The sequence below is a fragment of the Carica papaya genome, chromosome 1 (assembly GCF_054855325.1).
Source record: "Carica papaya isolate Zhongbai chromosome 1, ASM5485532v1, whole genome shotgun sequence".
NCBI lineage: Eukaryota > Viridiplantae > Streptophyta > Magnoliopsida > Brassicales > Caricaceae > Carica > Carica papaya.
Window position 1 is genome coordinate 29193236 of NC_142309.1, and position 26780 is coordinate 29220015.

Consider the following 26780-nt stretch of genomic DNA (forward strand, 5'->3'; position numbering starts at 1 on the left):
ATACCCAATCTATCCACTATCTCCTAGTATATCCAGTAAGGCTACCATTCATCCTTTCACTTAATCAAACAATCTCTTATTTACCTTTAATTTCTAGTTTCTCAATTTTAACTGTAAATCACGTAAAACATGCAATACGTGTATCAAGGAAACATAATTGAGTTATCATACAAATTCCAATATATTATCATGTATTCAAACTGTAAAATCAATCAATCAGCTAAATATGACAAGCAGTAATAAATAATCGGTTCTAACTCCATTAGTAACTTATAATTAATTATGGATATTTTCTAATTTGTACAAAAGACCACATTATTTATAATTAAACTTAAATTCTATAACAAGGAATAGGGAGAGGGATTCTTACTCAAATTGATGTCTAAAATGCTAAGTTTTTCAACTGCGCATACTGGCAGTCCCTGAGTTCCCTAAATTTTCCTTCAGAGATTAAAACACACTTCAAGTACCTAGAAATACCTCCAAAAAGTCCAAAATCAGTATTAGAAATCTTTTTTGGCCAATTCTGGAACTCCGGCACGGCGACTCCCCTATGCTACGGCGACAGCACCGCCATCCGTTACAGCGGTTTACCTCGAGTTTGCCGTTTTTGACCGTTTTTTACCAATTTCAGTAGGTTTTGTACCCATCCCTGCGATAAAACACGTTAAGGGGCCTCAGTTAGTCGAAAAAGTCGAAAAAACTAAAGCTTACCGGCGAGGGAGTTTTCCTGTGCGGCGAGTCTGCCGGCTTACCTTCACGGTTAGGTGTTTTACTTTGGTCAACCTGTAGAAAAAGGAATGGTGATTACAATGGTGGAAAAATTTACACGAAACGGGAATTGAGAAGGGCCTCATCAGATGCAGTTTTTTTTTTCTCGCGACGGTGCTGCTAGGCTTTACCCGCGGTTTTCGCTCATCTGCCGATTTTTTTTGTTTTGATTTGACCATGGAGGTGTTCAAAATTGAATTTCGAGCGAACGAAAATTTCTTTATCTCTTTTGGCGGTCGGAAGTGGCTCCGGCGCGGCGACAGGCCGCGGTCAACTCCCTTCCCGACGACTGGCTCTTCTTCTCCAGCAGAGGAGGGTCTGGTTGCTAGGGTTATGGTTTGGTGTGAAGATGGGTATTTATATCCATCTCTTTTCAATCTGGGTCGTCCATCGCGTTTGATCTAAACCATCCGATCACATTTAAATAGGAAGTAAATCTATACCGTTCATCGCGATTTAATCTAGACTGTCCGAACGCGTTTAAATAGGAAGTGGATCTGAACCGTTCATCGAGATTTGATATAGGTCGTCCGATCGCGTTTAAAGGGAGAACGGATCTGGACAGTTTGTGCGCGTGAGAACAAATCTGAACCGTCCAATCGTGGGCATATGGATCGCCAGCGTGGCCTCCCACGTGGCACCGCGTCAGCGTGCCTTACCACGCGGCGCGGTCCGGTTCGTCAGGGCTGTTGACTGGGCGTCCTACGTGGCACAATTTTCTTAAATTGCATTTTGACCTCCAGTTTCTAATTTTTCTTTTAAAAAAACTCATAGAACCCAAATTTTTCAACTCTTTTTCCCAAAATTGTTTTCAATTTCATACTCCACCTATTTTTTCTTTATTTTTACATTAAATAAAATTTTAAAAATTATATTTATACATTAATTTTAAATATATTAAAATTAATTAAGGATATTACAATTGAGTTCGTGTTGTAATTACTATTCTTGAAGTAAATTTATTACCAAATTTTATTAACGTACAATTAGTTTAATAAACTTTCCAAATAAAATTTTATTTAAAAAAAATTAATTTAGTATATGAAATTTCTAAATAAAATTGTATTAAATTGACTTTTTGTAATTAATCATTTATTAACCGAATTGTAGATATTTCTATTATTTTTTTCGTATCATATTTTTAAAAAATAATTATCAAAATCGATAAATTAAAATTAAATAAATAAAATTTTGACACTAATTAAAGCATGTTGTATTCAATTACTTTCTTAAACAATAACTTACGAAAAAAAAAAAAAAAATTATATATTCGACTTAATTTTATTTGAAATAACAATTTTAATAAATTATATGTTTTAAAGAGATGTCAAAGGAGTAGGATTTAAAGACGCATAGCTAAGGAGATGATTATCATTTTGTAATATCATCATCTCCTCTTCATCCATGGTGACCCAAGCTTCTATGCCATCACCTAAGCTGCTCTCAATTAAGACAACAATGTTCGTAAATAATGGAGCTTCCATTCCGATGCTGCTAACCCACAGAGGTTTTCCCCACCCAAAATCAGCTTCGTAGAACCCAAGCTTACACCAACTAGAGACACCCAAATAATCCGCTTCGTCATTACCAACAAACTCCTTTATTTCTTCTACAAAATCCAACATCATTTCTTTCCCTTTCTCCCCTCCTATTTCCTTTACAAAGTCACCGTTGATTTTCGATATTCCAACTCTAACCTCCCTTGCTAAGTGGTCCAGCTCTCTCTCCTCATCCGCCCTCAGTCGACCACTCGCTACCCACACCTGATTTCCCAACGAATTCTTCGATGCAGGATGTGTCATTCTTGTCCGCAGGTTCACGGCGTGAGTCAACAAACAACGTCTTGGTATTCCATGTTTTTGTTGAGATGCTGCCGTGGTGCACTTCCATATCAGTGCCGAAACAGCCTCCACTCGAGTCGAGCTTCTTGCTCGGTCCTTGAGGCTGGCTATTGCCGGCGCATCAAACACAAATCTCCTTGTCACAAACTTGCCTTCCTTCAGCCACGAACCCCATATCTCACTCCCAAAATCTCCGAGCCCTAAGGCCTCCTTCGCGGGGAAGAGACTAGTGGAGACAAAGCTTACTGACAATAAATCGCCAATATCAATATTCTTGTTGCAGGTGTTGTCACGAGCATTAGCACTCCACACCTCAAGGAAGTTGCCGAGTGCAGCGCCATCAACGATCTTGTGTGAAACGCACATGCCAATAGCAATGCCTCCGCACTCAAATACATTAACTTGGATGTTGGTTACGTAAGCTCCCGCAATTGATCCTCTCAAAAGAAAGGGTTGGCAAGGAAGAAATTTATGCAATAACAAAAGATCAGGCTCAGAAAGAAATTGATGGAGGGTGCAGTTAACTCGAGCCTCCAAGAAATTAGCCCCTTCGTCGTCACAGTCGATGGAACAATAATCTTTCATCTTTCCAGCAAGAGGGTAAAAGAGAGTTAATGTTTCTGATAAAGATTTCTTTAGCAGCTGCAGTCGTTCTAGGGTACTGTGTTGATGATGGAGATGATTGTTAGTGCAGTGACTACCATTTTTGGAGAAATCATAAAACAGGAGAAGTGGGATATATGAAGAAGGCAAGAACTGATCTAAAAGAGAGAGTTTGAAGAGTCGAAGATGCTGGGGTGTGGGAGAAGATGGTTTTATGTTCTCCTGAGAAATGATTTCTACTTCCATTGTTATTGTATTTGGTTCTCCCTGACCCTGCGCTATGAAGACAATACATACACATATATATAGAGGCTAAACTTTATTTAGACAAGTCTACGTACAATTCTAAACGAAAAATATATATTGTGAAAAAATAAAATAATTTCGAAGAAGAAAATTAGTGAAGAATGACTATATATATATATATATATATATCTTGTTGAACTGACGAGTTCCATTAGTTTGTGTGTTAGTAAGCAAATAAGAAGCAAATCCTCAGAAGTTAGGTGCAGCATCAAGGAAATTTGACGTATTAATATAGTTCATGGTATATTGGATTTTGATCCTGTTTTCACTTATAATTTCAAAGTGAATGCAGTTAAAATTTATATATATATATATATATATATAGAAGTATGTAGCTGACCATGAAAAGGGGAGTTTTTCAAAGTTTTATAACGTGAAGCTGACTGATACCCTTGGAAAAAAAATTTGCTGCCACCAATTATATTTACATGTAATTCTAACACGCAAGTACTTTTTTATTTTCTCAATATTCAAGATTAAATTATATCACGTACATGACATACATATACATGATATGGAACATTATATAGTTGTTTCATTTCAACTTATGAAATTTCTTCCCAGAGGAAAAGTCAAAAAAAAAAAAACAAAAAACAAAACCTGTATGACTTTTCTTCTTCTTCATTTCCAGCTTCCATAATTCCTTCGTCTTCCTTCCCCTGATTCACGCAATAAGAGTCAGTAATGGGGGGCGGCAAAAGGAGAATGTTTTAGTTTCCATTTCTACGTGTAGTGAGGGGTACCAATTGAATTGTTGGTACAGAACTAAGGTCGGACGAAAATTACAGTTTTAACTTTACTAACTCATCAGTCAGATATGTTCTAAACTAAAAATCAGGTTGTGGGTACCTCCGTGCATCCTGTGTGTTATAATTATGATACTAATTTGATGAACTTTATACATTTGAAGTATGCATTACTTTATTCCCCCAAAAAAGTATACATTATTTTATTAAATAAATATATAAACTTTTAAAATTTGATTATACTATAGTCAGATGAATTCTCCTAGTAACAACAAAGACCAACTTATATATATATATATACATATAGAGAGAGATAAAAACATGGGTTCCTTACTTGTACTTCTATTGGTTGGTATAAAGTTACAAATATTTTCTTTTATGATTGGATCTAGAAAGTTGTAATTTATTACTCAAATATCTTCAATTATTACGGGTGCATTAATAGTTTGGAAGGCACATATCCCTATATACATTATATCTAATATACATATGTATATATGTCCATCACAAGATGAAGTGGTAGTTGACAATCAATTTGTGGTGGTATTAAAGGGCACACAGTATGAGTTGAGACAGAGAACGAATTAAATTATTGATTCTTTTTCATGTAAAAATCATGTTAGCTCAACAGGTGGCTTTAAAGCTGAAACCAATAAAGCAAGAAAGCTTTAAAAGAAAAAACGTTTTATTGTGGGGAAGGAATCTTTAGTTCAAATATATATATATATATAGATGGTTATGGTTATGGTTAGAGGAAGAACAATGTAGTGGTAGAAATATTCAAACTTACACTAATTAATACTGGAAAAGTCCAGCACTAAGGCACCTAATCAATCACTATATTTGAAAGATTTGGCATCAGAAATTCACCATCCAAATATTCCTTATGAACTTTACAGTAACGGCACCAAGACATCATTTCTAAATGGTACTTCGTGAAATAATATTTGGAAAAATAGAAAATATTCACGTGTAACAATAGGAACATAAAATTGAAAAGAGAGATTTGGTGACCTTTAGAGCTTCAAAAAGATTACCTCCAAATGAAATCTACAATTTGCTGTTCGTCCCTGAAATGCTTCCCATGGCTTTGGCCTTTTGCTTTAGAACATACTTCTGAGTTTTTCCTGTTGAAGTTTTTGGCAGATCCTCGAAAATAATAGTCCGAGGAGCCATATAATGTGGCAACTTATTCCTACAATAAGTAATAAGTTCAGAAGCACTCACATCACACCCTGCCTTTAACTTAACAAATGCACAGGGTGTTTCGCCCCAATACTCATCAGGTCTTCCCACAACTGCTGCTTCAAGCACAGCTGGATGACTAAACAGAACAGACTCCACCTCAATTGTGCTTATATTTTCTCCCCCAGATATAATTATGTCTTTGGAACGGTCCTTCAATTCTATGTACCCATCAGGGTGTCTCACCCCTAAGTCACCACTCCAAAACCATCCACCTTTGAATGCATTCTCTGTTGCTTTCACATCCTTCAAATATCCATTCATCACAGTGTTGCCTCTAAACATTACCTCACCTATGGTTTTTGCATCTGCTGGCACACTCTTCATGGTTACAGGATCTTTGATATCCACTTCCTCCATCCCAATATGCTGCAATCCTTGACGGGCTTTGATTTTCGCTTGTGCATCGCGTGGCAGGGAATTCCATTTAGGTTGCCAAGTACAGACTGTGCCTGGTCCATAGGTTTCTGTTAAACCATAAGAATGCATCAACACAAAACCTAGCTCTTCCGTATTGTAAAGAACCTGAGGAGGAGGTGGAGCAGCACCTGTCATCACTACCACTTTCCCTGGAAGAGGCTTTCGATTAGCAGCTGGAGCATTTATGATCATGTTCAGAACAGTTGGTGCACCACCCATGTGAGTCACCTTGTGTAGAGCAATATTATCAAAAATTCCTTCTGCTGTTACATTTCTGAGGCAGATGTTTGTGCCGCCAAGTGCAGCAACACCCCACAAGAGGCACCACCCGTTGCAGTGAAACATAGGAACCGTCCACAAATATACAGGCATTGGACCCATCTCATTGAGTAGGACTGAAGCAAGAGAGTTGAGATAGGCACCTCTATGACTAAAGATAACACCTTTTGGACTTGATGTAGTGCCTGAAGTATAATTAAGTGAAATAGGATCGCATTCATCTCGTGGCCGTCTCACCTCAAAATCCAGTTTTCCCATTGTCAAAAGATTCTCGTATTCTAATTCTTCATATCTGTCATTTCTATCCATGGTGTTGGCTGTGAATTGACTACACTCTGCGATTAAGATTGACATAGGGAGTTTGGTAGTTGTTTTTGACAAAATTTCAAATGCTCCCCGAGCAATATGGAGAAATTGATAGTCAATAAGAATGATTTTGGCTTCTGAATGCCTCAGTAATGTAGCCACCATAGCTGAATCATGGCGAATGTTAAGTGTACAGAGAACTGCACCAGCCATTGGGACACCAAAATGTAGTTCACACATTGCTGGAATATTAGGGGCCAATACTGCAACCTACCCAATTGCGCAAGTAAAGCAGAATATATCAAGGATAAAGACTGTTTTGAGATTAAAAATCTAAGAGACTGAGCAAAGAAAACTCTATTTGATCAAAATCATCAGTTGATACTGTCTACCAAGAAGCAACACTAAATATTCCTCTTCAGGCGGGAACTCCACCATTAATATTCTTGGGCTTTTGAGCTCATGTGAAATTCAATGACAGAGAAATTCCAGCGCTAATTCAAGGTAAAAATCAAACTAAAAAGAAGTTAAAAAAGCAGCGGCATGCTTACAGAAACACTCCAGAAGATAATTGCCACGCCAATCAAAAGATTAACGAAGGATTAAAGAAATGATAAGAAATTGAATCAAACAAATCGTTTTTCGAAAAGAATAAAATAGTAAACAATTAACAAATTATAGTACAAGCAAAAGCGGACGAAAGCAGAGCAATCAAAATCAAAAAAAAAAAAAAAAAGGAAAACAACAGAGAGATGGCTATTTAAGTTAAAACGTCGGAAGAGAATAAAATCGAAACTAGATGAGAATCCGGAAGTTTCCTTACCACATCTCCACGATAAATTCCAAGTTGCGAGAGAGCAGAAGCGAGCTTGACACATCTCTCGCGCGTCTGTCTCCAAGTGTACTTGACATCGCCGTGCACAATGGAGACTGTGTCTCTGTAAACAATGGCAGCGCGGTCCAAGAAGCTGATTGGGGTGAGCGGAACGTAATTAGCAGAGCAACGGATACTACCCTCCATAATTGATGGATATATACCTTAAAAGCTAAGAATCTGCTTAACCACGACGGATCTTTCGGCTTCTTTTGCACACAGTTCCAGTCTTTCGCCGGAGCGAACAGATAGATCGAAGGTAATAGGAAAACGACTCCAGATCAGGATTTTTTTGTTTTCTTTTTTTTTTTTTGTTACTATATTTTTATCAATATTTTCTGATATTTTTAATTTTTTTACTATTTATTTTTCTTCCATATAAATATCTCAATTTTTTGTTATGCTAATTTTTATGTGGTATTTCTTGTTTAATCATTAATCTACATTAGAGGTCACATAACATATGATCTATAAAAAAAAAAAAATTATGTAGAAATTAGATTGAATCAATTAAATTATATATATTAGTTTTTCTTAATTTTTTTTATTAAATAATCAAACTACATAACCATTAAGAGTTCATTACAATATTGACGGGAGCGAAAGACTCCCAAAAGCGAAAGTTAGGATAACATCGTGCAGTTCTCGCTAGTTTGTGTGCCAACTTATTTTCTTGTCATCGAACCCAATTAAGAGATATATTCGATTGCCGCTTTAACAAGGTTCTGCAATCTTCGATGATAAAGTTGAATTCTGAGTCATCTCTATTAGTCGAGGACAGCGTCACAAAAACTCATTGTACGTCTATTTCTAATGTATCCGGATCGTGGACATTGACCACAATATACTGTGGAGCATTTCAACAACTTAATAACTCTACAACGAAGAAAGACTTGCATTCCGAAAATTTGTTCAGTAAAATCAATATAACAGTTCCGAATGCATCACGAATCACTGCTCCATAGCCACCATCGGACCCACTGCTAAAGACGATGTCATCTACATTACATTTCCATGATCCCGTAGCTCGGGCCTGCCAGACTTGATTGTCAATCGTCGTATGTCCAACCTGGATAGTTCTTCGTCCTCTAATCTCTCTCGCTTGCTGCCATTCTCCCAAAAACTTGGAAGTGTGATGTAAGAACCTCTTACTCGATCATACCATTTTATTTTTTTCAAACTAGATCTTTCATAGATAGCATATTAATGTTAGACCAATTTAATCAGTTAAATATAAAAAAATTTCCACATCAGATACTATACAATCAATCAAAGAAAATGTTATAATGTTAAAAGTATTTATATATGACATTAGACATTAATAATACTATAGATTAATAACGGATAATAACTAATTCGGACAATTATTTTTTATATATAAGAATTAATTTAATGCAAAACTAAAGTATGAATTAAATCCAACAAAAATAAAAGATACAAGGCCAATCTTTTCTAATTTGTTTAATCATTTATTTTTGTGAAAAATTTGTAATTGAATTTATGATTATTATACTATATATAGTCATATTTAACTGTAGCATACCTAAATGTGACTAAAGACAATTCAATTAAGTGAATTTTTTTTAATAAAATTATTATAGATGAGAAACAAATAAGATGGAGTAAATTTTCTTATCATTCTTATTTTATTACCATTAAATTATTGATATCATATTTATACTCCAATAATTATGGTAAGATATGTATGTATTTAATATTATTGTTATTCAAAATTATATTCAATAATATAAAATTTATTAAATTTTACATTCCTACCAATTATGTAGTTAAAAAAATTGTATAAATGGGTTATTCATGGTATAATTATTATATATAATTCCAAAAATTATTAGATAGATGAAAATGAGTGAGTCCACATCATAGACTAAGGAAGTAGAGTTTTACAAGTAATCTATACATATCTTTGAGAATTCTACTTAATTTTAGAGATTACTAGAAAATATAAATATAAATATAAGTAGTAATATTCATATTATGAATTGAAATTTATTCTTCTAATTGAAAATTTTGAATTCAATTGCTTACATTTTAGAATATAATTTATTAATCAAAGTGTATTTTTATTTTTATATAGTTTTCTGTTTTATATTACATGTGTGATATAAATTTAGAATTTATTTTTCATAAATTAGATTTAAGATAAAAAAGTAGTATAGATATTATTTGTAAACAAAGTTTTATTAAGTTACAATGAAATTTAATAAAAATATATAAATAATAATAATCATATGTAACAATATTAAAAAAAAATAACTATTTTCAAGACAAATTATGTAAATATAATATGTTATATTTAGATATAAAAAAATAAGAAATTTAATTATAATTATCATAGAATTCAAAAACTTCCTTATATTTAAGCAAAACAAAATCTTATATTTATTTATTTTCTTTATTTGCATTTTAAATTTACGATGGGTGCGTGATACCTTACCTTTTATTTAAATCGCGAACAATTTGAGACCGTCGGATAAGAAAATATGACCGTTAGAGGCGCTCCTCATCTGACGGCTCAGAATTCAAGTCCACTCCCTTCGCCAATTCCAAAGCAGTACTAAAACCCTTCCCCCCCACTCACTACAGCTTCATCCTTCTTTCTTTTTTCTCTCTCCTTCTTTCTTCTGTTATCATCGTCTCCTTCTCTTTCGTCTCTTTCAACCCGAAGTTCTTCTGTTTGAATTCAGAAGCATCAAATGTCTAGGATGAGATCTACTCGCAAACCACCGCTGGCTAAATCTCCGATCCGTGTGGGAACCCGTCGGGTCCTCCGATCAAACTCGGATTCTCTGCAGACTCCACCAGGTTGGGTTGATCTTACCGAACAACGCATCTCAAATTTAAAATCCGATCAATAAAATCCTTTTTTTTTTCTTTTTTCCTAAGTTTTGATTGCCTATGCCGATTGGAATCTTTTTCTCTGTAACAGGTTTTTTAACAAAAAGCCAAAAGCCAAGCCGCGGCTTGGACGTCCAAGAATCTGAACTCCGACCCGAATTCCGATCCATATCATGCGAGCTCCGTGCTCTGGCGAAGATGGTGCGCGATGAGTTCGGGAAGGGAGATGGAGATAACGGTGGGGATGCAGGTAGTATTAATGCAAAATCGAGTTGTGTATTTGAGAGAGGGAGGTTGTACGAGGAGTACTCGGCAAGAAGGAACGAGAGGCTGAAGAGAAAGAAAGGTGAGAGAGGAGATGAAGAGAAGAGTCCGTACAATCTGGGTGTGAGCGTTGAGCCAAAGAAGAGAAGGGATGCGAAGAAGGTTGAGAGGTTGAGGAAGTCGATAAGTGCGACGTACTCTGTGGAGCAACCGAGGTATATGCTGAGGAGCATGAGCAAAGAAAACAAGAAGCCGCCTCTGGCAGAGAGATCTGTGATGGTAAGCGAGAGGAAGATGGGAAGTGGAAGGGTTAGTAAAATCTGAAATTTTAATGACAAGACTTGTTTTGTCTCTGCATAATTCTCTATGATCATTAGGCGAATAGCTTTACACTCTTCAATGCTGAAACAAGGAGTTGAAGGAGTGAATTCTAATGGTCCTGTATTTTCTTTATATTGCACTTGAATGTTTGGGACAATTTCATTGTTAGTTTAGTCAACTATTTTCAGCCTAAATTTTGATCTTTGTAAAAATCACACACAACCCCCAACTTTTCAACCATTCTGCACTCATACAGTGTATTTCAAAACAGACACCTGTTTATCTTGCTTCCCTTCTTTTGCATATTCTTTCCATATGCTCAATAATTTACCTAATAATGAAAGATTTTCATTTCAGAAGAGAAAGGTAGGTATCAGTCTTTGATATCAAACACATAATACAAATCAATTGAGAAGTCTCACCATCACCCTATTTAACTACAGTGCTTTAGTTGTCAAAACTCATAAAATTAGTTGCTGAAACCATGTTATAATCTATTTGAACTCTTGAACGCTCTTGTATCCTGTTAGCTGTTAAATTTGGAAAACAAAAATCCAGAAGTAGTATTTAATTTGTTAGACTCAGACTGAATCTCTAGGTTGCGACCAAAAGATAAGCAACACCTTTCAGATATTCTACAATTTCGGATCCTCCAAGCTTCGAACTTCCAAAAACTCTATCCACAAAGGTAATTGGAACCTGGATATGACAATCACAAAACCAATAGTCAATAAACGTCAAACACTGAACAAACAGGAACTAACATAAAAATTACATGCTTCTAAAACAATCTCCTAACATAGTAATTCTGTTTGTTCATTTGTTCACTAAGCCACCAGAAGTGACAATCAGTTACTAAGTTATTCAGGAAGTTGATATGAAATAAGATGGCCAATGCAAATAACTGGTCGGATTCACAAAGAGAACTATTCAGCTAGATTCAAACTTCATTTAAGTACTAGGTGCCCGAGTTCACAAACATCCAAATATCATTGTAAAACAATTACATATGGTGAGCGTATAGCAGTTTTAAATATTAAAGAAAAACCAAAATATTGAATAAAGGAAGATAGATAGTTATGCAGAACGACAATAAAGGCAGAAAAAAATTAGTTTCATATCTAAGTATTTGAAAACCATGTCATGAGCACTAGCAGCGTAAACATAATAGCTGCTTGTTGTCCAACATTGACAAGACACAGCTGCAAGATGAACATAGAAATTTCAGAATAAACAGCTTATTGCTTACATATGTAAGGGCCATGTAGAGACGAAAAGTTAGAATGAACTAGGTGGATAACAAATATCATCTCATGGTTAAAAATCTCAATTTGGATCATAAACCATATTACGAGAGAAGATGAATTTACCTCTTCAATGTGGTAACCTTTTCTCGAGGCTCGAACAATCATCTCCATCTGAAAGACATATCCTTTACTAACACAAGAGTTGATGATATCTTCAAGCACTGATTTCTTGTAAAGTCTTCCAATGAAAAGAAAAAAAATAAAATCAGTTCAAATGTACCAAAAAAATAAAAAGGGGCTGCTAATCTAAAATGGTTAAAGTACCGAAAGGATCCAGTCAAGTCTGATACACCAGGCCATAAAAGTGTCTGCGCAAGAACATTGGCTCCTCGACTTGTTAGCTTGCGCATAAGATTCCACCCATGTACACCGCCACCTTTAACATAACGAGTTCCAGTAACTATGCATGCACCAGTCTCCAACTGTTTCCTGATGAAAGAGTTTTTCACAGAAATCAGAAGGACTTTAAGAAGCTTCAAAATCAAAGATTTTAAGAGACTAGAGAGGAACTTTCCCTACTTGATGAAGCTTGGCAAGTACTTTGGCTGCCCCCTCCCCCCAAAAAAAAAATTGAAACAATCAGATAGAGAGTTCAAAGCAGCAATCATCTAGAACAAAGAGTCAAATACATCAAATATAACCTTACATGATGTGAGAGATCAGCATCCATGATTACAACAAAATTACCAGATGCATGTTTCAGACCATGTATATAAGCGGTTCCTGAGATCAAGTAGGTATTTTTTAAGAACAAATATATAAATCAAGTAGGTAGATATCCGCAGTCATACTTTTTAAGTCACATTAAGTTTACTCTAAAACTGGAGATTTGTAACTACATACCCAAGCCAAGCTTCTTAGGTCGTGGTCTTAACAACTGTGTCATTCAATAAACAAAATAAGTATAAAAATTAAACCAGAAAAAAATATTTACACACACACACACACATTTATATAGATCTAGATCCACTTTCAGATCTAATTTCAGTAGCCACTTACAATGCGATCTTCACTGTAAACCTGCTGCAATTGCTTTACAATTTCTTGAGTACCATCAGGACTCCCATCATCCACAACAATTATCTCAAAATCAACATCCCTATACCAAGAAGAAATACTAGTCTGCGTCACTATCACATAGATACATATATATAGTATACCTGTGCAGAGTCTAAACTTCTAGGGTGACCAAGCAACAAAGTGAATATCACCATCCCTAAATTCTAAATTTGTTTATTTCTCATTATCTTTTTTATAATCATACTGAATACTTTGTTGGACAAAGATGGCGATGGGTGTCATTACGCCCTCTGTCTGAAAACGAAACACCATGTACCCCAGCTCCAGCCGACCCTCCAGTCCCACCACCACACACAATGAAAAAGAGCAGCAAGATTTTGGCGATAATTTTGACGTAAATTTCAAAGTTTACGCAAATTCGAAGCATTTGACGCAGAGCCGCATAATTTTTTACGATCGCAACAACAATGATCGGATTAATCGTTTAGATGCAATGGAAACCCAAAATTGAGGGCAAAACAACGGGCAAACAAACAATAACGAGAGATCAAGCGGTAAATACTGAAAATTGAAGGGCATACTTGAGATGCTTGAAAAGGAGGTAGATGATGAGTGCAATATTGAGACGCTCGTTGTAGGTAGGAACAATTATACTGTACTTGTTGATCTCCTTTCCCTGCTTCTCTTCCTCCATTGTTGCTTTAAGCCCTTCCTCCGTACCTCTGAATATTCCAAGTCTTTGAATCGAATTGAAGGAGCTTTCCTTTCGTTGAGACCAAAACCTTAACCGAGTTTCGGTTGTTCACGTTCTTTGGGGGGGCATCAAACCCCCTATTTGCGTTCTCAATACGCTTTGGGCTTGCCTGTTTGTCGGGCCTGCTAAGGCTTTTCACAATACAAATTCTGAAAATTGAACACGAAAACTTTAAGAAAACGGAAGAATCTTTAGTCAAACATAAATATTATAACAAACAGATTTTGATTGGTTTACAGTTTTTGAAGGTCTCTCTAAGTTTCATCAAGATTTCATGTGCTTTCATTTATATTCATATTTTTTTTTGTTTTACAAATATTAATTTAAATATTTGTTTCAGAAGTTAATTTCTTTAAAATTGAGAAGTTTAATCAAGAGTTATTTAAATATTAATTTAATCAAGAATCCGCAATACAGGATTGATGCCCTTAAATCTCAACAAGATTTATTGTCTATTGCAGCTGTGGTCTCAGCCAAAATATGATACACAGTCAGAGTTGTAGATTACGATAGTCTTCTCTACAAAACTTAAAAGTTATATAGAAAATCTCGGAATACATATTTCTAGTCACTTAATTGCAAAATTAAACACTTAAAACAACTAGTCGGATTTGTACCGTTGCGCAGAAGATTCATAATTGGGTTTGTGTCTTCGGTTGGGTTTTTAGAGCCTCTACTTTGTGTGTACCACCAATATCTGCATCTTCCTCAGAAGACATCGTCTGCTTTGCTACCTCGGAAATCAGGATGTTCCCCAGGAGCTGATTCTTCAACATCCTCCTGCTCAACTACAGCATCTCCAGCTGCTATCTTATCAGCACTGATCAAAGCTGGGTTACTGTTTTCTACCTGATTTTCTTCCACTCTGTAATAGACCTGCATAAAAGAAATTTTGTAACATAGCCATTCATATTCCAAACATTGAATATCATCCCAACCACTGGCTGTAGTACATAATTTGCATGCTATAGAGGAATTGAGACGAGATTTTGAGGAAAAACAGGTATTTTATGACATTCTACGGTGTAACATAAAATGCTCTAGAGAAAGGTATATACCACACATGTGCGAGGCGGTGAGAGCACTTTGAAGGAGTGAGGACGGTTGTTGAAATTTGTTTCAGGCACTCCTGGTATTCCTTCAGGAGATGTGAAATGGTCTACATCATGGCCCACCTGCAAGGGAGAAACAACAAATGAAAACATGACATTAAGAGAGAAAATATAAATAACAAATGGATATACATGTTCATCATATTATTTCTCAAATGTTTACCGACAAAACTCAACTTGGTATGATTTTGACAACAAAACTAGCTAGAGAATGTTGGCATATCTTTGCTTCATTCTGTTATGAATGCATTGGGATTTTTTAAGAAATAACAAATTAGAAAGCAAGTTATTTGTCATTAAATATCAGGTTATATTGCAAGAAATCTAGTAGAAACTATAGGAAAATGGCCCCCAATACAGGTCAAATTACATCGTCCTTTAATAAGTTTCTTTCCAATATCCAAAAGCCATAGTAGAAGCACAAGGGTTGCCTTACTCTTCCATGTCCACCAAATTCCCAAGCATCGCTATCCAGTGCCACTCTGTACTTCCCTGGTAAGTCACACCCAACTTTGTACCTGAAAATTTCAGATAATAGTAGCCATTGGAAGAAAGCTATTTTATCTTTAAGTCTAGAACAAATGAATTTTAGAAGAAAGAAGTGACAAATTCATTTATAAACCTACATTGTTATGTCTAGAATGTTTATAAGACATGAATTTACAAATGAATTCCGCACTTTTTTGTAAAGTTCTTTTATTCTAAACATAATCTTAATTCCAAAATACAGATGTCATCCAAACCATTCAAAACCAAGTAGCATACTTTCTGCTCCTTATGCCGCCAATGGTATCAAATTCACATATGAAGAACTTAGAGGCCTTGTCCATACCCATCATATGAATTGTCTGGATGAAAATTGAATACAAAAACCAGATCTCCACGCTCAAAGACAATCACCTGGGATGCGAAAGCACTTAATCAACAGTCCAATTTCTTTAAAAAATCATATTAAACATCAAGTTAAATTGATGCAAAATGAAGGATAAACTTGTCCTAGTATCAGTTCGTATCAGATTCCAACTTTTTATCCCTACCTTCTGCTACTTCTATACTGTATAAAGAAACCAAAAAAAAGAAAAAAAAAAAAAAAGAGAAAAGGAATGTAAGTCCAGCAAAAGAAAAAGAAAGTTTCTATCTTGAAAAAAAAAAAGTCATGAATCCTGCTCTATTCAGATCGCCAGCAACTGCCATACAGTGGCTTACACCGCCCCTACAATCCAAATGATCATGAACATCCATTGCTAGACAAGCCTTCCATGAGAAGGTTGACCCTCTCTAGTGACTGCAGAAACACACATGACCTCATGCACCCCTGACTGTGAGAAGGCAACCATTTCTGTTTGCTTTATTTTGGCAGTTCAGCGCCTTTCAGACTGGTTCTTGACCAGTTCAGACCAATTCCTAAAATTTTCCAGCATGCTTTCCCCCTTTTAGATTTACCTTTCTATAGTTTTCTTTATTAATTGTAACTAATACTTACAGGAAGCCTAATAGCTACCAACAAAAAAGAGAGACAACAATTAATTAAAAATTTCTGTGAGGGTTTTGTTTACTGTTATCTCTCTCTTTGTTTATTCTTCTGTTATTATTCTATATAACCTATCTCATGCTTCCTGTATTTCTTCACCTTAGTCTCTAATTTTCTTTAGTCTCTTTTCATTCTTTTGTTTTTTAATCTAATTTTTTTGTCATGCATCACATATGAACAAAAAAGGATGGGAAGATGACATAAAAGGAGGGGGATGGTGAGCTAACCCATTATACAGCTCACAATAGGTACCCAAAAGGTAAACTACTGAAAGGTGAAAAGAGAAAAAACAACAGAAAATTTGCAACGTAATCTGACTTCTATGAGAAATATGGATCTCCACTTGTTTCCCGTTCTATGATATAAATAATGTGTTGGATGGAGAGATGTTAAAGGTTCATCCGTACCTTGTCTTCTTCATTTGTGCTGCTGACAATCTGCTTTGTGGATGAAAGAAATGGATACTTATCATCAAGCAAGTTCATAGCTCGGTCAAATGCATTCAAGAACTGGGCAAGTACAAAAAGCAGAGAGAAAAATCAAATATAAATTAACAAATTGCTGCTCAAACTTGGATACAAGTGTCCAATAAGGGAATGGATCTAATAGGCTATTTGGTTCGTTTTCATTTCAATTCCTAATGAATTCCAAAATCTAATTTTGAGTGGTTATATGCATAATTATATCTTAATTTTGTTTAACTTATCCCAACCTCACCTGGAATTTCTTGGAAGTGGGAAGTGAATCCCACCCAAAAGAAATTTAAGGTGACAGGGGAGGTAAATCAACCACAAAAAAATCATAAAGTAATCAACACTACAAAAATTAGAACCAGAAATAATTTAGGAAGCGAACAGGAAGCTAAACAAATTGGACATAAGTGCTTGACTAAATAATTTTTATAGTAAAAAATATGAAGAGACTAACATTCATTTAAAAAAATAATAAAATAAAATATAAGCCTAAAGGAAGCTAAGAAATTATCATATATGAAAAAAAAAACAACCTTTACCACAAAAAGAAAATTGGAGTTTCATATTTGTAGTGAAAATGGAAAAAAAAGTTGGATACTAATTATTTGTATATAAATAATTGATAGACCATTACTTCTTAAAAAAAATTAGACATTCAAGAACCGATCATCTCATCTCTACGTTGTTTGTAACCTTCTAACCTCCAGATCTCATTTGTATATTTTCTATTCAATTTGTAGTCAATTCTTAATTCTAAACTTCATATTAGCTTAATTAGGATACGATTTGTTTTGTTTGAAGTATCTTCATACCTACCTTTAAATTCTTTGAAAGTGGAAATTCAATTCTCACATCTAATATAAACCTTAAATTTTAAAGTTTTCATTATCATCTTTGTCTTATCATATATCATAACCTCTTTTTTGACTCGTTAAGAATCTGAAACGTACATCAAGTGTCAGATATAGATACCACACCATACCAGTGTTGTGGCATTCAAAAGTGAGTCTGGGGACTAAAATTGAAGTGTCCCAGCAACAAAATTTAAACACAACTCAACCAGCAAAGCACCATGTGAGGATTGATAAAGAAAGTTTTATGTCCAGGTTTCCAATGATCTTTGCTATTGCACTAAAAAAGAATATATTAGTTAACGAGGCATATAATAGCAGGGTGTGGGCTGTGGATGTGTCAAGAAACCTGCAGGATTGGGAAGTAAATGAATATGAAGATCTCCTACAGCTTCTAGCCAATGTCCGCCTCAACAACAATTCAGACAAGCTCATCTGGGACTTAAAGAAAAATGGAAAGTTCTCTGTTAATTCTTTCTATAAGCATTTGGCAGGACACAACAAGAATGGATCATTCATTTTTCCGACTAAAATGGTATGGAAGTCTAAAGCACCACCTTGTATTTCTTTCTTTGCCTGGGAAGCGGTCAAGGAGCATATTCTGACTATAGACAGCTTGATAAAAAGGAGGAAGATTATAGTCAACAGATGCTTCTTGTGTAAATGTGACACCGAGACAAGCAATCACATTCTGCTTTGGTGTCCATTTACTTACAGCCTTTGGCGCTTAGTCTATGGCCTTATGGGTATCAACTGGATCATGGTGGGGTCAGTGAGGAATGAGTTGTTGACTTGGAGGGATTTTGTAAGGATAAGGGCATTTATCATCTCATTCCCTTGGCCATCTTGTGGGGTACTTGGAAAGAGAGACACACTAGGACTTTTGAAGGAAAGAAAGAACTTTTTCTCAACTTTAGAGATAGATAGTTACATTATTTTAGTTCCATGGTTTTGGGGCATGATCTTTGTAGTATTGGTAATTTTGGAATCATTGTAGATATACTCACTTATAAATCTTTTGTAGATGAATGGCACCCCTTCGATGCCTTTACTTAATACACTTTTCACACTCTTTATTTCAAAAAAAAAAATTAAACACAAAAAGGAAATAAATACAAACTTTTATTTTTTAGGTGCTCTATTCAGTTTAGATAGGCTGCATCTTTTCCCATTTTTTAGATGCTTTACTATCATCTCATGTCATAACTAAACAATATAGATAACTATTCTGCTCTTCAGTTTCCGTTCTGTTTCTTTTTGTTTTTAGCCGTTAGAACCCGACAGTTAAATTCCATTTCAATACTTTAATATCCTATGTGTAACCAGATAGTCCAGGACATTTATGTGGAAGAAAATCAGGCCCTCTTTAGTTATAGAAAATTGTTTTGAGTTTTCATTTTGTAACTTACATATATATACATAAACACATGCATAGTTGATAAAAAATGAAAAGAAGCCTTGGCAAGTTATTGTGAAAATATGACAAGAGTTTAGAGACTGTTTATCATTTTTTCTACACTTACTCCATAATTTTACAATCATTTTCTAAATTTTTTGAAATGGTAGTGCAAGTATGTCATGTTGCATGCAAAATTCCTTCCCACAAGTAAACAAGGCCTTAATGTTTAAAGCTCGTCTCCTTAACAAAAAATTCCTACCAAGTGAAATCATGCACAGAGGATATCAATGTAGGTGGAAAATGTGGCCCTAACCTTGTATCTCAAGTGATTAGTATCAATAAGATTCCATTGTCTTCTACATTTTTCATAACTCCAACCATTGCCTTCTCTTGGGAAATCGATCCACTCAGGATGGCCAAACTATGAGAAAAACAAACAACAAAATTTACTAAAGAACCAAGAAATTAACAGAATTCATACAAGAAAAGAGAGCAGACCCTCCTACGGAGAACTTTCAACCAGTTCCCCACAATTTTTGACCCCAAATACTTAAATGTTCAACAAAACTTACGAGAACGTATTTATCTATTTAGGAGTTAACTTATAAATCGTTAACAACATTTTATGGTTTCTGTGCAGGCATATTTTGTCTCTGATCAATCAAATTTGAGCAAAAAAAAATTGATCAGGCTGATCTCAACAAATAAATACAATTCTTTTGAAGAAAGATGGCTGTCCAAATTAAAAAGATAATGCGAATCTTCTTTCGTAGACTTCTTAAGGAAAGTGATCATTGCAGTAAATCTTAGAGTGTGAGCTGGGAGCATGGATCGCCTTACCTCATTTCCCATAAAATTAAGGTACCCTTCACCTCCTAATGCCATAGTTATAAAATGTACCATCTGCCATAAATAATGAGAAAAATAAGGTGTCCAATAATATAATAAAAGTGGGAATTCTGTTCTAAATCTATTTTGATCAATACTCTCTGAATTTGTAATTCCAATTTAGCAAAGTAGAAATAAAAACTTTTCACCATGAAATTTAATTTATAAGTGAAATTGTTTCAAAAGTGAGCCAAAGAGCCATTTGGTATGATTTCTTTTTTTTATTACTGGGAGAGTTTAATAAACTCATGAAACTTCTATTGGAAAATAAGTTAAAGAGTTTGGATAGTATATCCCTTGTTTAGTTTATAGTTTCCACATAAATGGTGAATGTTTAGTAAAAAATTACTTATAAGTTAAAACTTAAAATTAGCAAAATTACTAAAAAAAAGTGATAAATAAAGAGTTTTTGGTTAAAAGCATGAAAAACAGAATTGACTTTCTTGAATGAATATAAGCTGAGAAAAAATAGTATTTCTATGGCTCATTTTTCAGCTTACAAGCCATTGGCTTATAAGTTAAAATGATCAAAATAAATACCACCTTGGCTTTTTATTTGTCAAATGAGTTCATAAGCTGATTTAAATCAGAAGAAAATTCAAACCAAATACTTTTCATGTAAGAAAACTATGAACCAATTCTAGTCATCAGATAGTCTAGGTCATAGAATAAAATAAGGATTGAACTAAAATTGGTCATAAAAACTTAGGTAAGAGCTGAATCCAACCAACAGGCTGCTGAAAAGAGCTGTGTTTTAGTGTCCTAAGAATTAATTAAGTTTTTTCCTTGACAACTTCTCATAAGTGGCAAGTCCAATGATATTCTGACCACCAAAGAGTTGGGCAGTTGAATTATTACAGAAACCATAAATCTAGGAAAGCAGAATTTATAATCAGTAAACAACAACCTTGTGAAGTGCGATCCCTCGTTCGATAGTAGGAGAAGCATCTGCTAAACAAGACATACCAGAGTACATTTCTTTGTCCATTAAAAGAAATGAAATAGTCTTATCACCGACAATGGCCTGCCAACAAAGAATTGGTTAGAAAGGTCAAACAGGTTAACTATTAAACGAACACATAACTAATGCATTTAACTCTGTTATATCAATAGGAGATTGACCATAATAGAGTTTTTATTGCCGTCACTTTTTGTTTTATTCATCAAGAAAGCAGGTTGTAGGTTCTAGTTTGAGACATTCCCATTAAAGCATACCTGATCATGACTCTCGGCATAAGATATACACTTTTCAGTGTATCTCCTATTTGTCAAGTTCCATGATATGTCATTCATTGACCATTCTTCATCATTCTTATTCTTCAAGTAATCAATCCATTTGTCAGGAATGGCCATGGCCAGACGGTAATCAAAGCCAACACCCCCCTCTGAGACAGGTCGACTAAGTCCTGGCATGCCTGAGACATCTTCAGCAATTACAGTTGCATCCGGTAAGATACTGTGTATCAGAGAATTGGCCAACATCAAATAAACAATAGCATCAACATCTGTCGCCTCACTGAAGTACTCGTCATAATTCCCTGTAAATGTCACGTTGATCCCGTGATGATGATACAACATTGATGTAACTCCATCAAATCGGAATCCATCAAATTTAAACTCCTCGAGCCACCACCTTAAGTTGGATAGAAGGAAGCGAAGCACTTCCCAGTTAGCATAGTTAAAGAGTCTACTATCCCATAATTTATGATAACCTCGATCTCCAGTGTGGAAATAAGAATCCTGTGAACTTTGGCCAACATCATAGCCATTAAGACCATCAGTGACATTGTTACTTGCATGACTGTGGACAACATCTATCAAGACTTGCAGACCTAAGCTATGTGCTTTATCAATCAAATACTTAAGGTCCTCCGGGGTTCCAGATCTACTGCTTACTGCAAAAAAGTTAGTAACATGATATCCAAATGATGCATAATAGGAATGCTCCATTATTGCCATCAACTGGACTGTATTATAGTTATTTGCCCGAATACGAGGCAGAACATTATCAGCAAATTCTCTGTATGAGTTAACACGGGGTTCTATGCCACTCATTCCGACATGAGCCTCATATATTCGTGGTGCCTTAGGTTTTGGAGGACAAGGATGCTTAAACTGATACCTGCAAGGATGAATGAGTGAGTCAACAAACCATGATGAAATTAAATTTTATAATGCCAGCAAATGCCTTGTTTGGTTGAGCTGACTGAAAAATAGCACCTTTCCGAAGGTGGTGGGTCCCAGTGGACACCATCATATGGTGCTCCAAACTTCGTTGGATCTACAGTTGCATATCTTATCCAAGCAGGAATCCGGTCAACCCATGCCCCATCGCCATGCTTGAATCGGAACTTTACCCTTGAATTGTGAGGAATAGCTGGATTACCACCAGAATCGGGAATTTTGATGCTCCAAACACCAAATTCATTCTTTTCCATCTTATGGTTGGAACCATTCCATCCATTAAAATCCCCAATTATTTCTGCTTCCCTGTGTTGCATAGATATAACTTCTAACAAGCAATCAAGCAAACATGACTAACATGTACTTTAAAAGCAAAAAACTTACTGGGCGGCAGGGGCCCACTCACGGTACACAATCCCATCTTCTTCTCTGTTGAATCCAAATTGTAAATAGCCTATATAATGAAGCAAGCAGATAAACTTTACTGTCAAGGGAAGTAGAATGTGAATCAACAAACCAGAAACAGAAATGATCATGATGGGAGCATAGGATCTAGCAGGTATACATGTAAACCAAGAAAGAAATATGTCTTTGTTTGTATATCCTTATAATTTAGAAATTTTAAATGAACACTAGTCAAGCATTCATTATCCTTCAATAGCTGAATTGAAAGGAAAATGAAAACAAATGATGATCACTGATATCAATCACCTCGTGCAAATCCCTTGAGACCTCCTTCATGTTTTATAAGAAGCATTTTTTGATCTACATATCTCTTCATTCTATATCTGAAGTGATCTTTATATCCTTCCAAGGCTGGATCAACAACCAAAATACCAATATTTTCTGAATCTCTCTCAAAGTTTGTCATTCTTGGATTGTTGTCTGTGAGAACAGCTGAGATTCGAAAGCTATGATCTACCTGGTGGGAAAATTACAATTAACTCTCATACAATTTACTGAAATCATCACGAATATGAAAAAATTTAGGAGACAAATGCATGAATGAAAATTATCTATTTCCCTCCCATGGAAATATTGTTTCCATATTGCTACTTCGTTAATTATGAAGAGGCCTTATTGCATCAAAGAATGTTCAAATTGTTGACAATAAAATTTTCAGAATTTTGTTAAACAATTCAGGAGTAATGAAAAAATGTGAAATAACATCCCGCATACTTTGGTACCATATTAATTTGAATAATATTATAGGACATCAAGCATATGGACTTTAAACCATAAAAATGCCACTTTATTGTTGTCTGCTTGTTAGAGTGCTAAAACACACCTTCAAATTTTCCAAGATCGTGGATGAGGATAGGAACACACAACTCTTACAGGAGTTTGGAGAAACACATGGTAGTTGTTTAGTAATCTGCCATTTGCGTCCAGGTGCCTACCAAACAAATTATTCAGGAATTTAAAAAGCACAAAGAAACCAAATTAAACAAGACAAAATAAATTCATAATGCTTCTAACCTATGATATCTACTCTTATCTTAATACACACCATTTATCAATGATAAATATAAGAAATAAGTCTAATCTGCATTGGAAATTCTAAATTTACAACCTCTTTGTGCTTCAGTTATGTTTCAAGAACATGAACAGTGAGATTTATTTCATTTCCAAATGGATTTCATAATTAAGTTAAATCATAAAGTTATAAATATTTTATGAATCCAATATAGTTTTGATAGTGTATTCCTAGTCCAGTGGCTTCTTCTACTTTTGTTTGTATTTCAAAAAATATATATATATATATAGGATTATTTCTCATTTAAATTTCCATAAATCATTCTCAAATTCCATAAATTAAATCCCAATAAATTTTAAAAATAGTATTTGAATCAGTTTCAAATTCATTTACAACGATTGAATTTTCATGTTTGAAACAACGGTAGGGGAAGGTCTAGAATTAGAACAAATTAGCTACTTTTCTCAAACTCATCTGGGAATATATATGATTGAAACATGAAGATTCAGATTCACTAAGTGAAGTTTAAATTTTATGTTCTTATGGATAATTAAGTGTATATTTCCTAAGAATTTCACAAGAATTGATCAATTCTTCCAAACATATTTTCCAAGTATAAAATCTAAAATTTATAAATAAATTCCATGAAATAATGTAGTTCGTCTATTTCAGTCACCCCCTAAAATAGGAGCATGAAGCTTACAATCTGTGGTATCCGATTTTCCACCCAAAGCAACCCAGTGATCTCATATCTTGAGCATCACAATGACAAAATTGACAAACCTTCAGGCAAAAATTAAAAAGAAAAAGAAACTCTGTGATCTATGGTCGCCTAAATCCTTTGCTGTCTCAGATTATAGAAGCTATGTTACATGAGAAGCCAAAAACAAATATTATATTATCTTCACCACATATGAAATGTCGGTCATTCTATATATAAATACGAAACTAGAAGTTAACACCAGTGAGTTTTAACTCAGGCAAAGGGAACATCAATAACCGCAGAAAGCAAAATCCTGGCTGAAAAACTTAAACTGATTCCAAAAATTTACAGGCAAGAATCGCAAACCAGGTAATCACTAATCCCATGGAAATTATATGAACAAGGATCTGGTACTCCAGTTAACCAGAGGGAGAATATACATGTCTAAACCTCTACACGTAAATATATATATACACACACACACACAATTAGCCTAATTACCCTGGCGCATTTCTTGCTCGAGGAAGGTGGTAACGAGCCAAATACTGGGGTAGCAGCTGGACGGAGAGAACCAAACATCTTCCCCAACTCAGCCTCTCTGCTCCATCTGCCTCTGTCAAGTCTCTACCTGAATTTTTCTTTAATCATTTTGGCTTATAACAAATGAGAAGGTTTATCAGAGCCGTTAACGTGAATTACTACGGGCCCAGAATATCTTGACCGTCCATAATGTGGACCCACCTTCACTTCAAATTACATCGTTACTGTCTTTTCCTTTTCCGTCAGGAAGGGGACACGAGGCAAGGAAAGGATATTCTCCACGTGACGGCCCAGTTACCGTCAATTATTGAGAACTCATTTGAGAGACAAAAGTAGAAATTGTAATTTTTCCTTTGAAAAAAATACTTTATCTTTAATAATTGTTTAGGCCTTGCCCCTTCATATTTTCCATGCCATCTTCCCCTATTTGCCACATGATGTTCGTAGTAGCTCCGAACAAGTAAGGGTTCTAATTTTTAGCTTGAGTTCACTACATTCGTCAATGTTAGGACTCGAGAATTACGATTTGTATGTTTTGTTTATTTAAAAAATTATTATTATTTTATACTTCTATAATAATTTAGAATGGACGAATATTATATATCTTGTCAGTTTTTTATGTTAGAAGAAAATTTCGTTTTCGTACCTATGATTTTCAAATAGTATATTATTGTAAAGTTATAATCAATTGACTTATTCAACATATTCTTATTAAATCTTAAATGTTATGTTCGTTCGATATTATCATTGTTTTATACTTCTAAGATGATTTATAATAAAATACTATTATGCATTTTATCTATTGTTATACCAGCGAAAATTAAATTTTGCGTGAATATATGTTATTATCATAATATCTTGTTGGAGATTTCACCACTTACATCACTCATGGGTAGTCATCACTTTTATTATTCGTTGCTTACGAGCTTTTATGAAGAGCTCGAACAAAATTTCAACAGAACTTTTAAATTTAAAAAATGCTATAACTTTTTATTATACAATTAATGGAAAGTATAGTTATGTTTTTGTGTAACTTGTCGAAGTTTAGAGTTTTTTCAAAAACTACATGATATAAACATATAAAAAGTTTCTCTGACTTCTTATTATTCGATGGGAGATACTAAACCTATCAATATTTAATATTATGTATATTATTTAATTCAAATTTATGATTTTCATTGAGAGTTTGAAATAATTCCTTCAAATATGATCGTTTTTACTATTTAAAATAATGAAACTTCTCTAATAAGTAAGGTAATCCACACGATCTTTTATTATGTCGTACTAATTCAAATGTGACAGTCTGAACTTTAATGTGACTATTTTCATCAAATTTAGAAAGAATGTGAATGCATTATTTTATTTGAGATCATATATATAATGTTCTTAGAACTTAATCTCGAACTTTTGATTATAACAATTAATTTATGGTTTTAGATCATAAAAAAAGTTAAAAAATATCATAATAGTAAGATTAACTTATACTTGTTAAGTGACTATGTATTTAGTTAATATTATAATAATAACTTATTTATTAGTTGAAAGTTATATATTGTAAATAATAAATTTAATATTTTATAAGTCATTATTATAGATTACAATATAAGTAATTTAGATATAGTTATATTAATTAATTTTTTAAAAAAATTTTGTTGGGTTGGGTTCAAATGTTTTGAATATTTTATAACTTAGTATTATTTATAATATAA

General features: G+C 34.4%; 4 protein-coding genes and 1 pseudogene across 7 annotated transcripts; 1 reads left to right on the forward strand and 4 right to left on the reverse strand.

Moving 5' to 3' along the window:
* Window positions 1-2012: 2012 nt before the first annotated feature.
* Window positions 2013-3668, reverse strand: LOC110818095 (limonoid 7-O-acetyltransferse pseudogene; annotated as a pseudogene).
* A 287-nt stretch (window positions 3669-3955) lies between these two features.
* On the reverse strand, window positions 3956-7699 carry AAE1 (acyl activating enzyme 1). Its single transcript, XM_088209589.1, has 3 exons — window positions 7341-7699; window positions 5305-6787; window positions 3956-4180 (listed from the first exon to the last, which is right to left on the reverse strand). The coding sequence occupies exons 1-2, from the start codon at window positions 7536-7538 to the stop codon at window positions 5318-5320; spliced, it is 1668 nt and encodes a 555-aa protein (XP_088065715.1). The 5' UTR covers window positions 7539-7699; the 3' UTR covers window positions 3956-4180; window positions 5305-5317.
* A 2293-nt stretch (window positions 7700-9992) lies between these two features.
* LOC148270525 (uncharacterized) lies at window positions 9993-11026 on the forward strand. Its single transcript, XM_088209621.1, has 2 exons — window positions 9993-10214; window positions 10339-11026. Exons 1-2 carry the CDS (start codon window positions 10106-10108, stop codon window positions 10833-10835), a joined length of 606 nt encoding a protein of 201 aa, XP_088065747.1. The 5' UTR covers window positions 9993-10105; the 3' UTR covers window positions 10836-11026.
* A 132-nt stretch (window positions 11027-11158) lies between these two features.
* DPMS1 (Nucleotide-diphospho-sugar transferases superfamily protein) lies at window positions 11159-13874 on the reverse strand. The gene is made up of 8 exons (XM_088209619.1): window positions 13741-13874; window positions 13139-13238; window positions 12983-13016; window positions 12786-12862; window positions 12659-12684; window positions 12404-12568; window positions 12203-12317; window positions 11159-11531 (listed from the first exon to the last, which is right to left on the reverse strand). Exons 1-8 carry the CDS (start codon window positions 13851-13853, stop codon window positions 11427-11429), a joined length of 735 nt encoding a protein of 244 aa, XP_088065745.1. The 5' UTR covers window positions 13854-13874; the 3' UTR covers window positions 11159-11426.
* Window positions 13831-25192, reverse strand: LOC110816759 (1,4-alpha-glucan-branching enzyme 1, chloroplastic/amyloplastic-like). Of its 4 annotated transcripts, XR_015813990.1 has the most exons (15): window positions 25033-25192; window positions 23640-23747; window positions 23063-23273; window positions 22736-22805; window positions 22388-22657; window positions 21383-22289; window positions 21075-21191; window positions 20120-20182; window positions 19593-19700; window positions 16964-17065; window positions 15858-15925; window positions 15462-15543; window positions 14972-15088; window positions 14531-14789; window positions 13831-14062 (listed from the first exon to the last, which is right to left on the reverse strand). XR_015813990.1 is itself a non-coding variant. In XM_088209600.1 (14 exons), exons 1-14 carry the CDS (start codon window positions 25108-25110, stop codon window positions 14622-14624), a joined length of 2469 nt encoding a protein of 822 aa, XP_088065726.1. In that variant the 5' UTR covers window positions 25111-25192; the 3' UTR covers window positions 14333-14621. The 4 variants fall into 4 exon arrangements, 3 of the variants coding, with proteins under 3 accessions (XP_088065726.1, XP_088065734.1, XP_088065740.1); XM_088209600.1 differs by lacking the exon at window positions 13831-14062 and having other exon boundaries at window positions 14333-14789; XM_088209608.1 differs by lacking the exons at window positions 13831-14062; window positions 25033-25192 and having other exon boundaries at window positions 14333-14789; window positions 23063-23269.
* Between the last annotated feature and the right edge of the window lie 1588 nt (window positions 25193-26780).